The sequence below is a fragment of the Nicotiana sylvestris genome, chromosome 4 (genome assembly GCF_000393655.2).
Source record: "Nicotiana sylvestris chromosome 4, ASM39365v2, whole genome shotgun sequence".
Taxonomy (NCBI): Eukaryota; Viridiplantae; Streptophyta; class Magnoliopsida; order Solanales; family Solanaceae; genus Nicotiana; species Nicotiana sylvestris.
In genome coordinates this window covers 109,977,842-109,994,558 of record NC_091060.1, presented here as the reverse complement: position 1 = coordinate 109,994,558, position 16,717 = coordinate 109,977,842, and the positions used below count along the sequence as shown (strand labels likewise).

Sequence of the window (16,717 nt, the reverse complement as noted above, 5' to 3'; positions counted from 1 at the left end):
ATCATCAATCCTTGGAAAAGGATACTTGTTCTTGATAGTGATTTTTTCAACTGCTGATAGTCTATACATATCATCATTGTTCCATCATTCTTCTTCACAAACAACACTGGTGCACCCTAAGGCGAGACACTAGGTCTAACGAATCCCTTATCAAGAAAATCTTACAACTGCTCCTTTAGGTCCTTCAACTCAACTAGGGCCATATATTATGGTTCGATAGAAATGGGCTGAGTGGGGACCAGATCAATGCAAAAGTCGATATCTCTGTCGGGTGGTATCCCAGAAAAATCAGTAGGAAACACTTCTGGAAACTCATGCACAACTGGTACTGAATCCATGGAAGAAACCTCTACACTATGATCATGGATATAGGCCAAATATACTAGGCATCCCTTCTCGCTCCATACACTTAGCGTTTACATAAGATATAAATCTGCTAGTAGAATGGCTAGGAGTCACTCCCCACTCTAATCGAGGCAAACCCGACATGGCTAATGTCAGAGTCTTAGCATGACAGTCCAAAATAGCATGATAAGGTGACATCCAATTCATGCCTAAGATAATATCAAAGTCCACCATGTTAAGAAGTAAAAGGTATACCCTAGTCTCAAAGCTCCCAATAGAAACCATATATGAGCGAAAAACACGATCTACCACAATAGAATCTCCCACAGGAGTGGACACATAAAAAGGATCACTCAGGGATTCACGAGGCATAACCAGATATGAAGCAAAATAGGATGACACGTAGGAATAAGTATAGACTAGATCAAATAAAACTGAGGCATCTCTATGGCAAATCGGAACAATACATATGATGACGACATTGGATGACTGTGCCTTATGTCTAGCTAGGAATGCATAAAAATAGGGTTGAGCCCCACTACTCTGACCTCCGCTTCACGAACGGCCTCTAACTAGCTGGCCTCCACCTCTAACTGCCTGACCACCACCTTTAGCTACCTAACTCCCGCCTCTAGCTAGCTGTATGGGCAATGGAGCAACCAGTGCTGAAATCACGGCACGAGTACCCTGTTGTGGTCTGCCTATCATCAACCTAGGGCATTACCTCTTGATGTGACCTACATTGGTGCACTCAAAGCAAACTCGCGGCTAACCTAACTGCTTAGTTTGAGATGATCCCTAATGACTAGAACAACCACTGTAGTAACTCTGTAGTGGTGGTGCACTGATAGGAGCCGAAGGTTCACTGAATGTTGTCTGCTTAGGATGATACCCATAAGAACCACGACTGCCCGAAGGACTGTGTGCTACTTAAAGCGCTGACTGAATCGGCCTGTGAGGATGGCTTCTTCCAAATGAACCTCTATCTCTAGAAGAAGCACCACTGAAACTACCAAAATGACAAGGCCTCTTCTCATATACCGTCTCTCTACCCAAACCACAAATCATCTCGATCTGTCTTTCAATCTCTACTATCCGCTGGAAAGAAATATCATCCCCAGTCTTCTTGGCCATCTGTAGCCTGATACCAAAAGTCAGACCATCAATGAATCTCCTCCCCCTCTCTTTGTCCGTAGGAATCAAGATAGTTGCATGGCGAGATAGGTCTACATAGTCATGCTACCTTGCTAGAGGCTAAGGGTGGTATATGGGCCGGTCCATGATCGGGACTAGCCTGGGACCGAGGACCATGTGGGTTTCTGGGCCTAAACAGTCCTTAATCAGTTAGAACCGGGATCGTGGAGGTGGGTCGGTCTTCTGTGCCGGTCCTTCACAAAATGACTGCAAGATCGGGACCGTTTGAGACTGGGACTGTACCGGGACCGGACCGGTCCTTGGATGGCCTAAACGGTCCAAACGATCAGGAATTTTTAAAAAAAAAAGTTTCCCGTTTGGGCATTTAAAAACTAGATGTTTGGTCTGCCAAAATAACCGTTGGCTATTTGCATAATAGCCATTTAACCCCTCCTCCCAACTTTGTTTTAACTCCAAACTTTTTATAATTACACTTTTTACCTATTTTCAACAATAAATAACCCCTCATTCTTTCATTTTTCTCACAAAATCATCAATCTCTCTAATTTTCTTATCTAATTGCTACTATTTCTTACTTTATTGTTACAATTTGTGAAAAAATTGTGAGTTGGTGAATTGAAGTCTTCAAGTCTTCAACGATAATCAATTTCAACAAGTTGTTCGTCAATTCGGTAAACTTGTTCCAACTCTTAATTTTTAATATTATAGTTTTGTTTGTTTTATTTATTTTTTATTACTTGATTAATTAAGATGGCTTCCTTAAAAAAAATTGGTAAAAATAAGGGAAAATCCAAGAGTGGCGAATCTAGTGGCCAATCTGTTCCTCCTCCACTTCCCCCGGCCCCCTGACTGAAACCCCATACCCGTCCTACACCTACTATTCTTGATAGCGATAAAAGTTTATTATAATTTACTAAGAGTCAATTTTGCCATAATGTTGGAGCTAGTTATAATTAGACAATGAATTAATAAATGCTCTTTATTCTAATCTAACTATTGATGAAAATGATGAGGAGGAAATAGGTTTAGATGAAATGCAATTGGATGACGATACACCCACTAGTCCTGCTCCTGAAGTTAACCCAACTAATGATAATCTAAATGATGACCCACTTGACTCTCCCTTACTGCCCCTACTTTTCTAGGCAACACACCAAACAGACAGAAACATCTATTGTTTGGCTATTTTTAACTCAACTAATTCTACAAAATAAGGCTAAGTATAAAACCTGTGGCAATAAGTTAGCTTTTAAATATTTTAGAGGTCGGGGGGGGGGGGGGGACTTTGGATAGGCACATATTGATACACCCTCAAGATAAAGTCAAATATCTTTGTATGAAAGACTTGGCCGAGGGGACAAATGTACCTACTCCTAGTCAGGATGACCCTAGTACCGAGTCAAATCAATTTCAACCGGGAATTAACACTGTTACCGATGGTATTTTATATGATAAAAAAATAGATCGGGAAGAATTGGCAAAAATGGTTACTATTATGTGCTTACCCTATAGTTTTCCTTATGACCCTCACTTTGTGCATTATATTAGAAAAATTATTAATCCTACTTATAAAAGTTTTCCTCGCACAACCGTAAAGAGCGATATTTATAAATATAAACATGAATATGAATAAATTTGCGCTATTTATTTACTCATATAATTTGTCGTGTTGCTTTTATAACTGATATTGGTAAAAGTGGTAATGACTGTGATTACCTTACTGTTACCAATCATTGGATTGATGAGGATTGGATTATGCAAAAGTGCATTATTGCTTATAGAATAGTTAATTCATGTCACAAAGGGCAGTTTATTGCTAGCACAGTTATAGATATTTGTAGAAATTTTTGCATTAGTGATAAAATCATGTTAGTTTCAATGGATAATTCTACTAGTAACACAAATGTTGTAGCCTTGCTTACCACTACACTAAGTCCTGCATTTAGTAACATTTTTTTATGTTAGATATATTTGTCATATTTACCATTTAATTATGGGTGATGGTATACGAATTTTAAATATTGAAATTGAAAAGGTTAAAATGGCTCTTAACTGGCTTTTTTTATTCAAACCGTAGAAGTAGACTTAGCGAATATTTTAAAAGATGCGATGAATTTGGCCTAAGAGAAAGAATGGTTCCTAAACCTTGTCCAACTAGATGGAATTACATGTATGAAAGTTTAGTTGTCGCACATGAATATAGAAACCCCATAAACTCAACGTTTATTGCTCATGTAAGTGATGATGATGAGCACCTTACAGATGTGGATTGGGATGATGTTAAAATGCTTGTAGATTCTTTAGAAAAATTTCATATTGCTACAAATGATTTTTCTAGGCAATATTATCCTAATATTTCTAACTGTTTAGTTTATATTGCAGAACTTGTAAATTTGTTTGCTTATTTTTCAGAGGGTGGGGAAATTTATAAACTTGCTATTGATTTTATGAGAAAAAAGTTTAAAAAATATTTTTTTCCTATTCTCCCTATTTATGGTGTTGCTGCCTTGTTAAATCCAACTATGAAATTAGGAGTTCCTCAATTTTGGTATGAAACTATTTATAATGGTTTAGCACTTGAAGATGAGGAGTTGTCTAAACTTCTGGAAGCAATAGCCTCAATTAAAATAAATGCTCAAACTATTAATAATGCTTATCAAGTTTCATCAGATCATGCTAGACCAAATGTTCCAACTCGTTCTTCTTCTTCTTCTTTTAATTCTCAATCATCTAAAAGAACTGCGGGAGTAAGAGCACTTAGTGCTTGGGCGGGGTTCATGGGTTCTCAAGGTTCTACTACTAGTGATTTTTCACAACTAAATGAGCTTGAAGTTTATTTGTCACAAGGAGTGGAGGAAGTGAATCCCGATGGCTCCTTCAATATTTTGGAATGGTTGAAGGACAAAGGAAAACACTTTCCAGTTCTTTCAAGGATGACCCGAGATGTTTTAACTATTCAAGCTTCAACAGTGGCATCGAATAGCACTTTTAGTCCAGCAAGACTTCAACTTAGTGATTATAGAGCGTCTATGAGGGAGAGCTTGGAAAAATCAGTACTTTTCAGAGATTGGATTCGTTTGGAAAGATGAAATTTTGGACTTTCTGAATCACAACTAGAAGTAGACGAAGCTTACGAAGAAATGCTAGTTGAACTTGCGGAGGATTCTGCTTCGCCCGGAAGCGGTGACGACCAAGCTTCTTTTCTGCCACCACCAACGAAAATTCCTCTGAACCTTAATGGATTTATGAAGTTTGTAAGAGATACCATGTAACTTGTATGAATAGAAATTAGTATGTATTATGTAACTTGTATTTTGGCACATCTTTATTAGTTTCTTTTTCTTCTCAATGGTGGTATTGGCACCTTGGTATGCCCATTCCATTAGGGGGAGGAAGACTAAGAAAGTAATTGCCATATTGTTTTTAATGCTATAATAAAATTATAACGGATTGTTTTGAATATCTCTTTACAATATTTTTGTCTTTCATTTGAATTAAAAAATTTAGGCACAATTCTATAATATAATTTACAAGGAATGCTTAGATATTTTTATTACCATCTTTTTTTCTCTAACTTCTATAAAAATTTAAAAAATATATCCGTTGGGACAACTTAGGTCTACTTGGGCCCACTTAGGCCCGGGACCATTAGTTCGTGGGCCCGAACCTGGGCCGATTACTACAAAAAGGACCACCAAGATCGGGACCGCGAAGCCCGTTTAAATTGGGACCGGGCCGAGACTGGGTGTCACAATCTTAAACTCTGTCCCGGTCGTGATGGTGCCTCTCGTGAAGACAAAGCCAGCTGACACTTCCCATTTTCTAATAATTAACAGTTAAGCCTTAAGAAACGGCTTAAACATGATAAAATAATGCAAGGTAGCAGATAATATCATAAATATGAGGAAGCACAACCCAACACAGCCCGATACCGGGGTGTCACCAGTCATGAGCATCTATAAGTCATAATACAAGTCTGCTAAGTCTATAAGCTAGTACAAATGTCTGAAAAGAGATAGAAATGATAAAGGAGGAGAAACACGGGACTGCGGACGTCAGGCAGCTACCTCGTGGACTCTGATATCTGCCGGGAGCTCTCAACTCACACTAGCAGGATCCTCAATGCCTAAATCTGCACACAGAGGTGTAGAGAGTAAACTGAGTACTCCAACTTAGTGAGTAACAAACGTAAATAACGACTAAAAGCAAAAAATCACGTGAAGCACAAAACATTCTATAATGAAGCAGTAAAACCATTTAAAAACAGTATATCAGTGAAAGATAGGTAAAATTCTTTAGCTCAAATGTAGTTTCATGAAAAGCCTTTTTCAATAATTAAGCAGGTAATTGACAGTCAATTATGAAAAATAAACACATAAAGGTTTGCCCGACGGGCACAATATCAACAAGACCAGCCCCTCGGGCAATCAAATAGAACAATACCAACCCCTCGGGCTCAATCTCACATCACAATGGTTACCCGCACTCACTGGGGGTGTACAGATTCCTGGAGGGGCCCCTTACGGCCCAAGCGCAATATCAAGCCACCTTGTGGCATCATCACTAGGACCTCGGCCTCATATCAATCAAGCCACCTCATGGCGTACATATCTCAGGCCCTCGACCTCATAATCAGTATCAAATGTTTCCTCACAACATAGACCATCTGCCTCACTCAGTTAAAAATCCTCACAAGCCACTCAAACAATAGTAAAACAGTGTTTCTCAACCCAAACATCATTTAAAATATCGTTTAGGTATTAAAATTGAGTTAACATGGTTGAGTACGAAAACGGTGGAAAATAACATGACTGAGTTCAAGTATAAATCAAAACAGTGAGGAAATATCAATAAAAATCCCCGAAGGGTTCAAATAGTTGGCACGAAGCCCAAATATGGCATTCAGCCCAAATAATGATGATAGCAAATAAATTTAAGTCAAATATGCGGTAAAACCATCAATCGGGACAGACCAAGTCAAAGTCCCCAATGGTGCATGACCCTACGCTCGTCATTACGCATATGCCTCACCTCAATATAGCACTACGATGTGCAAATACAGGTTTCAAACCCTCAGAGCATCATTTACAATCATTACTCACCTCGAACAGGTCAAATCTCTAGCTTGTGATGCCTTTGCCCCTCAAATCGGCCTCCACTCGTGTCGAATCTATCCAAAATCAGAACGAGGACATCAAAATAGGCTAAGAGAACGAAGCCCAAGCGAAAATAAACAATTTACAACATATATCCCAAATTACCAAAACCCGACCCCCCAGCCCATGTCTCGGAATTCAATAATTTTTACATAAATAGATTCCTTATCTCCCCACGAGTTCATACATATCAAAAGTTCAGAAATCCGACCCCAAATGGTCCTTCAAATCCTCAATTAAAGGCCTAAGATCCCAAGCTCTAGTTTCCCCAATTTTCACCCTTAATTTCCATAATTTCTAGCTCTAATCCATAAAATAATAGCATAGGAACGAGTTTTAAGTCCAAATTCCTTACCTCAATGACGTTCCCTTGAAATCCCTCTTTCCAATCGCCCAAAAAGCACCAAAGCCAAGATAAAAATGGTGAAAATAGCTAAAATTCGCGAAGGCTACAATTTATACCTTCTGCCCAGTCATTTTCGCATCTGCAGCTCTTTAACTGCTTCGGTAGTACCGCATTTGCGGTTCATCTTCCGATTCTGCGGAAATCACTTATCCGGCCAAATGTCGCATCTGCAACATCGCAGATGTGGTCACCTTAGACGCTTCTGCAGTCGCTGCTCATCAGGCCATTTTCGCTTCTGTGATCAATTCCTCCGCTTATGCATCGCTGCACCTGCGGTCCCCAGTCCATAGGTGCGAAAATACTAAAAACAGCAAATTCAGCAGCTGCAACAAAATCCAAACTTCTCCATTAACCATCCGAAATTACCCCGAGGCCCCTAAGACCTCAACCAAAACCACAAACATATCCTAATACCTTATCCAAACTTGTTCCAATCTTCAAAACACCTCAAATAATATCAAATCAACCAAAACACATCGGATTCAAGCCTAACTTTCTAAAATCTTCCGAATTCCGCTTTTGATCAAAAACCCAACCAAACCATGTCCGAATGACCTGATATTTTGCACACACATACCAAATGACATTATGGAACTACTGAAACTCTCGGAATTCCATTCCGATCCCTATATCAAAATCTCGCCTACCAACCGAAAATCGCCAAAATATCAACTTCTCTAATTCAAACCTAAATCTACTCCGAACCTCCAAAACTTATTCCGATCACGCTCCTAAGTCACAAATCACCACCCAAAGCTAATCGAACCATCAGAACTCACATCTGAGCCCTCTGACATGTAAGTCAACATCCGGTTGACTTTTCCAACTTAAGCTTCCTCAAAAGAGACTAAGTGTCTCAAACCTTACCAAAATTATTCCGGATTCGATCCGACCAACCCGATACCACATAACACAGATAACCAAAGCGTAAAGAAGTAGAAGTGGGGGAAAACGAAGTGGCAACTCATGAGACGACTGGCCGGGTTGTCACATTGGACCGACCCACATGCCACCCTTACTAAAGGCACTCAAACTGCCTGTGTTGCTCCTCTCTTAGAGTAAAAGGAATGAACTTCTCCAAAAATAGCTGCAAAACTTGATCCCAAGTGAGTGGAGGTGAACCTGCTAGTCTGGATTGAACAAAATCCTACCACCATCTCTTGGTAGAGTCGGTCATCTGAAACACTATGAAGTCGACTCCATTGGACTCCATAATATCCAAGTTGTGCATCACCTCATGGCAATGGTCCAAATAATCATGTAGGTCCTCAAAAGGTGTACCACCAAAAGGAATAGGAAAGAGCTTGGTGAACTTATAAAACCTCTTCAATCCCTCAAAAGATATCGCAGGCCTCTCCCCAGTCTTCATAACAATAATGGGCTGAACTACTCCAACTACTGAAGCTGCCAGAGTCTAATACAAGGGTAGGCATCTGCTTCAGAGTGTGAATGGCAGGATTCTGAGCTCCTCCCCCATCCTAAAAGACAACTGGTGCCATGGGAAATACTCTAGCCGGGGCCACACTCTCCATAAGGCCCACTAAGCGGACTAGGGCTTCCTGAAGTATAGGAGTAGCAATGAATCCTTTCGAGACCTTAGCGGGTCTGATTGGTGCAGTTTGAATGGGGATCTCCTCCTCATGCTCAATATTAGGCTCTGCAATAGGTGCTATTACACGTGCACTGGGCTAAGCTCTACCTCTCTCGGCCATAGACCATATCCCTGGTAGTGGATGCAACAAGTGGCTCTGGATTTTGCCCGACTGTGGATGTTGCACGTGTCACCATCTGTGAGAGGACAAGAATATAATGGTTCAAACTTCAATAATAGAAAAAATTCGCATGATTGAGAAAGAAAGAAATGAAATTGTCCTAAAGCTCTATAACCTCTAAAACTTAAGTACATACGTCTCTCTACCGATACTCCAGACTCTACTAAACTTTCTCATGACTCGTAAGACCTAGATAACCTTGTGCTCTGATACCAACTTGTCACGACTCGGAATCCCAACATCAGGGTTGTGATAGAGCTTAACATTCCACTTGCTAGGCAAGCCAATGTTAGCTAATTACTTAACCAGTTTTAAAAATTTGAATCAAAACATTAATAATAAGAAACTATAAAGTCTGAAATAGATATGATAATTACCATGTAGCATAGTCTAAAGATATCCCAAAAATCTAGAGTCACAAATACATGATCATTCTAGAATTCTACCAAATGATAAATACCATGTAGCGTAGTCTAAACATATCCTAGAAATCTGGAGTCACGAATACATGAGCATTCTAGAATTCTACCAATAAAGTTTGAATGAAATAGAACTGTTTGAAATAGGAAAACATTAAAGATAAGATAAGAAGGGGACCTCAGGGACTGCGAATCCAACAACTCTACCTCAAGTCTCCAAAAGCAGTTGAATCCGAGCAGTCTCTGCTACGCGCCGCTGGGACCAACACCAATATCTGCATAAGAAGTGCAGAAGTGTAACCAGAGTACAACCAACCCATGCACTCCTTAAGTGTTGAGCCTATCCTAGAAAAAGCAGTAATGAGGCTATGGCAAGTCACTCACAAATAACCTATGCGAAATAGTAATATAAATAAAATAGTAAACTAAAATAACCGGAACCGTAGGTCAACTACCAGAGGCCCCCAGAATAATATAATCCCAAATCTCACATCATAATACTGAGAACAAACTCTACGGCCACAAACAACTACAACATATCAAATCTGTTGCGGCATACAACCCGATCCTAATAATTAACACGTATGAACTAATTTCCATTATCACACCATATTATCATCAATTTATATCATATTCCATCCTTATTTCCTCATATCATATCGTTTCCTGTTTTGTTGTAGGAGTGCAACCCGATCCCAATAATTAACACAATACCATGATCTGATTTCTATTATCACACCATATCATCATCTATTTATATCATATTCCATCCTAATCTCTTCATATCATATCATTTTCTGTTCCATTGTAGCGTGCAACCCGATCCCACAATATTAATTTATTTCAATACCATTGCGATGAGCAACCTAATTCCACAATATCAAATTATTAACATAAATAACTCAACACCAATTTTTACGAAATATCAACTCAAAAGTGGATGAAACATATGGAACATTTAAGAACCACCAATACAACAGAGAATATTCAACACCTCAAAATCTCAAACCTTATCTATTCATCAATATAAAAGTAGCTAAACGGCTCATATAAGTGAAATAACATAATAGAGTGCACCGAGTAATATAAGGACAATAAAAGCATGTAAAATATGTGACAATGACAATATAAAATTAAGGCAAGAAGGAACAAGTAACATGTAAGCAGATTATTGAGTGAGAAATGAACAAATCAAGCAAGTAACAATTAGGTAACAATTTTACAAATAAAATATAGATGTCAAGTAGGAACATGTAACAACTAAAGCATATAACAAGCAATAACATGGAATAATGAAGATATGGAAATAAATAGCCCAATTCCGCATGCTAAATCCCACGACGATGCATATACACTCGTCACCTTGCATATACGCCATTTTCCCACATAATTCACATAAACAATAGTTGAACGAATCCTAATTCCCTCAAGTGAAGGTTAGACACAATATTTACCCCTTTCCGCAATCAAATCAACACTCAACCACGGCCTTTTCTTTAGAAATAGCTTCCAAACCAGTCAAATCTAGCGAAATATAGTTCAAATAATTCAAAATAAGGTTTAGAAACTACCCATGTCACGACCCAAAATTCAACTAGTCATGATGACACCTAACCCAACCCTTTAGATAAGACAATTAACAATAAACCACAATATAATGATATTGATAAGAGTCAAAAATGAAATAACTGAATTTTATACAATTTTCCAAGGACTGGTAGTACAAATGATGAGCTTCTAAGACTTAGAGTTTACAAAGCTGGTATGAAATAAATACATCATCTGTTCGAAACATATATAAATATATTTATAAATCTAAAGCTACCAAGAACAAAAGACAGTTATAACCAGAACACAAGTACATCTTGAATGATAGCTCCCGCCACTCGCAACAACATCAACTCAAAAATCTTCATGCAAAGTGCAAAAGTGTAGTATGAGTACAACCAACTCCATGTACTCAATAAGCAACAAATCTAACCTTAGGTTGAACGCATAAACGAGCTTGGACAACGGTCAGAGTCCAATACCAATAGCCAAGAACAACTAGTAACAATATAATAAAAGCACACCAGTAATAACTCAAAGATATGATGCCCAGCTCGTTCACAGTTACGGAAAAATAGGCATGCTTTTTAGGTATAGCAGTAAAACCCAAAATTTTCACCGAAATCGCCAAAATATGTGTAAATCAGAAAATTGTGATTTTTCCAAAAAACGTTCAACAACAGATAAGATATTTCATTCTCATATAGCATGAGGAAAATACATCTCTATGCCTACATGTCAATGTGCATGTGAAGTCATGAATGTCACAAAACCGTGTAACATGAGGAAATACATTTCTATGCCTACATGTCAAGTATGCATGTAAAATGTAATGTATCACAGTGATAAGCTAATGTGATCACACTCTCAAAGTACTCAATCTCACTGTCTCACACTCAATCACTCGGTACACTCAATTACTCGGCACTCGGTACATGCACTCACTGTTGGTATGTTAGACTCCGGAGGGGTGGATCCTGCACACGCGTTAATATAAGCCAACATGGCTTACTAGAGCATACAACCCGATCCCATCATGAATCAATAAAACCTGATGCGGTGTGAAACCTGATACCATCATGAATCAATAAAACCTGATGCGGCGTGAATCCCGATACCATTATGAATCAATAAATCATGTTGAGGCATGCAACCCGACCCCGTAAATATCACTCGCAATCAGGTCCTCGGCCTCAACTCAATCACAAATCTCTCTAGTCTTTCGGGCTTACAAATCTCATACCAATCAGTCCGAACAATGATACATGATGTAACAATAAATGATAACAGAGATTGAGATATGATATGAAAATAAATGAATATGACTGAGTATGTAATTGCAATTTAAGAAAATAACTCAACATCATAAATGACCTCAATGGGTCCCAACATAATAAGCATATAGCCTAAACATGATTTCTTACATGGATCCTAGCTTAATTTCTCTAACACATAGAAATTTCATGGATAGAAACAAGATTAGGTAATTACACAATATAACAAAATCAACCGAGTCATAATTCACACGGTGCACACCTACACGCCACTCACCTATCATGTGCGTCACCACAACACCAAATATATAACACGTATGTTCAGTAATTCGTACCCTCAGCACCAAGTTTAGAAGTGTTACTTACATTGAACAAGCTGAATCCAATGCCGAGCAAGACAAACAATACTCTAGCAATGCCATTTCGTGCATGCCGACCTCTGAACGGCTGAAAAATAAACAAAAGCAACTCAAAAACATCAAATAATGCCAAAGGAAACAAACCCAATCGATAAATGTGGAATCTTTAATTGAATGCCAAAAGTCAATCAAAAAGTCAAACCTAGGCCCCCACCTCGAAATCCGATGAAACTCACAAAATCCAAAAATCTATTCAATTATGAGTCAAACCATAATAGTTTCAGTCAAATCCGACTCTGAATCAATGTTAAAAACTCAAAAATTCACTTTATGAATTTTTTGACAAAACCTCCCAAATTTCACTTTGAAAACATTAATCAAACGCCAAAACACAGATGAATTCATGATATATAACCAAAACCAAGTATATAACACTTACCCCAATTCAAGTGGTGAGAATTGACTCCAAAACGGCCCAAATTCGAGCTCTCCAACTCAAAGTATGACCAAATGAATAAACCATTGATATTATATGCCTCTGCCCAGCTGTTCAGATGCGAATGAAGAATATATTGAAAAATTAGGGTAATCACCATCAAAATATATCCAACATAAACAGGAAACATAAGCGATCGTCCTTACTGACATCTTCTTGACTTGTTCCCCAATCACAAGTCTCTGCAAAAACAAAGCTGGCGTAGAATCCATCCCAAAACTTTTGAGAGTTTCAAATGAAGCTATTATGGTGGCTAAAAATTGAATATCCTACTATCATTTTTGGCGTTTGTAAGATTTTGAAACGACATCTTTTTTTTACTCTTTCCATATTTATTAGGGTACAATTGACAGTGATTGGTTGTGTAAAAATGAGAAGGAAAATGCCAAAATAATTTAGATAATAGATAATGTTATGAACAATAAAAGAAGAAGAATAATATTGCAGAGAAAAGTAGGGAGAGAGAATTCTTATTGATTTGGGATTTATTACAATGGAATAGAACCCCTCTATTTATAGGGATAGAGTGACTTAGCCACCATGTAAAATCCCTACAATCTCTCTAAAATATAGACATTCACCTTAAATAAAACTCTATTTATAACACTCCCCCTTGAATGTCTATTGAACAGATAATGTGCCTCGTTAAAATCTTAGCTAAAATAAAACCCAATAGGAAAAATTTGTAGTGAAGGAAAAGAGTACACATATCTAACAATACGCCTTTTGGTTGCCTCGTTAAAAACCTTGCAAGGAAAACCCAGTGGGATAAAATCTTGTAAGGGAAAAATAGTACAACGCATATTAACTCCCCTTGATGAGAGCATCAATTCACATCCTTGAGCCTTCAAATCCCGATCTTGTACACTAGCTTCTTGAAGGTTGACGTCAGAAGAGATTTGATGAATAAAATAGCCATATTAACTCCAACGAATATGTTTCACATTGAAAATCCTCGATATCACATTTTCATGCTTATAGTTATAGCAAGATACATATGTGCACAAATAACACTTAGGATGTAGTACTTCAAGATCAAGAATTGTATGCTTTAAGCGATTTAAATCCTTGAAGGATTGTCATATAAGTTAAGTCATATAATAGACTTTAATTAGATGCGTATCAAGTTTTTATATTATGCTAGACAAATAAGATATCGAAAACTGATTGCTCATATCATTGACTTTATAATTTCAAGTACTTGAATTGCAGATCCAAAACTACATGTCTTTCATATGAAACCAATTCTATTTGAATTGTGTCTCTTCTATTTGGCCAATATTTTTGTGTCTGTGTTCGACAAACATGATGTCCTCATCTATATTTAGCGCTATGATAGATATCATCGACAAACATTTTATATCTGTTCCAATATTTTTCATAAAGACATAATATAGAGATCTCTTCATTCATATTTCCAGGTACCTGAATCTCTCATGATATTTTATGAAGTGTTATGTCATGTGATCTTCTAGATCATTTGCCTCCTTATTATGATCATTTATTTGAAACCGATTTGTCTATATGTTTTAAGCGTACCATAGACATTATTCTTCTAGTACTTATCCTAATAGGAGAATTTTCAATGAGAATATAGTTACTTTCTATAACGACCCGATCGGTCGTTCTAAGCAATTGCAACCCGCTCGGTAGTTTTCAGGCATGAATAGCTCCGTATGATGTATTATGACTTATGTCAATCGTTGATTTTGGTTTTCAGGTATTTCAGAGTCAGTTTGGAAGAATGAAATTCAAAGTTTAAAACTTAAGTTTAAAGGTTGACGGGGTATTGACTTATGTGTAAATGACCCTAATATAGAATTTTGATAATTCCAATAGCTCTGTATGGTAATTTTGGACTCAGGAGTGTGTTTGGAAAATTATTTGGAAGTCCGTAGTGTAATTAGGCTTGAAATGGCTAAAACGAAAATTTAAGTTTGGAAGTTTTACCGGGAAGTTAAATTTTTGATATCGGGATCGAAATTCAATTTTGGAAATTGAAATAGCTCCATTATATCATTTATGACTTGTGTGCAAAATTTGGGGTCAATCGGACGTGATTTTATAGGTTTCGGCATCGGTTGTAGAAGTTTGAGGTTTCAAGATCATAAACTTGAATTGGTGAGCGATTCATGTTTTTGTTTTTGATTGATGTGATTTAAGGGTTCGACTAAGTTTGTATGGTATTTTTAGGACTTGAGGGTACCTTTTGGTTGAGGTCCCTGGGGCCTCGGGTGTGTTCGGAGGTGAGTTTTGAGCGAGTCTGGGAATTTTAGCACTCTGATATTTTTGGTACTTTTGGAAGTGCGGACCGCACATTTTGGAGTGCTGAGATGAAGGAACGGTGCGGACCGCACATAAAAGTGCGGACCACAACAAAAATATGCAGATCTCATAGGAGGAGTGCGGACCGCACAATTTTATGTATGGCCGCACTTTAGAGAATTCTGCAGATCGCTGGTTCGATTTTGGTAGCTTATATCTTTTGATTCACAAGGAACTTGGAGATGATTCAAAAATGAAATTTGTAGATTTTCGTATCTAGCTTCCAAAAAGGTAAAGAAATTATCATTTGGATATTTGTACAGACAGTTATGGACATTTTACTAAGGCCTGGTAGGGCAGAATTTACTGAAGTGCAGCCGCACAATTTGATTTGCGGTCGCAGGACCTGGGATGTGTGACCGCACTTGAAATTTGTGCGGTACGAACTTTGAAAGGCTGTGTTGGTACTATATAAATGATATTTAGGGTATTATTTCACATTTTGGACTTTGGGAGCTCGGTTTGTGATGATTTTTCGTGGGTTTTTCAAGAAATTCATCAGGGTAAGTGATTCTAACTCGTGTTTGGTTAATATACATGAATATATCATTGATTTCATCATCCAATTAGTATATTGATATGGAAATTTGGTGAAAATTGTAGAAATTTCATAAAAACAAATTTTTGGGATTTTAACACCGATTCAGAGTCGGATTTGAGTGAAACTAGCATGGTTGGACTTGTAATTGAATGGGTTGTCGGATCTTATGAGTTTTGTCGGGTTTCGAGGTACGGGCTCGGGCATACTTTTTGGCAGTTTTGGGGTTTTGATTAAGGATTAGATCTTTATCATTTGTAATTGTTTCCTTGGGCTTTATCTGATATATTTGAGGTTCTTTTGGCTAGTTTTGAGTTGTTCGGAGGTCGCTATGCGTGTGATGGAATTTTTAGAGCATTGCTTAGCTTGCTCGGTATTGGAATTGTCTTGTTCAAGATAAGTAACTCTTCTAAACTTAGTGCTGAGGGTATAAAACCCCAAATTACGTGTTGCGTGATTGGTATTGAGGTGACGCACATGCTAGGTGACGGGCGTGCACCCTGTGAATTGTAACTCTGTTGTTTCCATGGCACTATTTAGTGGCCCTATTTTGTTGATATCTGTGTTTTCACCATGTGATTAAGTAAGTGAGCTGTCAATCATGCTAGATATCGTGTTTAGGCTTTGAGATGATATTCTTAGGACCCATAGTGGTTGTTTCTTGCTATCATCTCACTAATTTTATTGATATTTCGTACGCAGTCATATCATTCATTCATATCATATCTCAGACTTAGTTATTATTTATTGATACATCATATTATTGTTGTCAGGCTAGTTTCATGACATTGTGAGCCCGTGAGTGAGACTTGAGAGATTGATGACTGAGTGAGGCCGAGGGTGAAATTGTGAGGTTATTGATACTATAGCACGTGAGTTGTCCCTACATCATGTGAGTTGTCCGTGCAGATTATAGCGATTGGG

General features: G+C 37.9%; 1 protein-coding gene across 1 annotated transcript; it reads left to right on the top strand.

Moving 5' to 3' along the window:
- Positions 1-246: 246 nt before the first annotated feature.
- Positions 247-4,589, top strand: LOC138889996 (zinc finger BED domain-containing protein RICESLEEPER 4-like). The gene is made up of 2 exons (XM_070173346.1): positions 247-325; positions 3,763-4,589. Exons 1-2 carry the CDS (start codon positions 247-249, stop codon positions 4,587-4,589), a joined length of 906 nt encoding a protein of 301 aa, XP_070029447.1.
- The last annotated feature ends 12,128 nt before the right edge of the window (positions 4,590-16,717 follow it).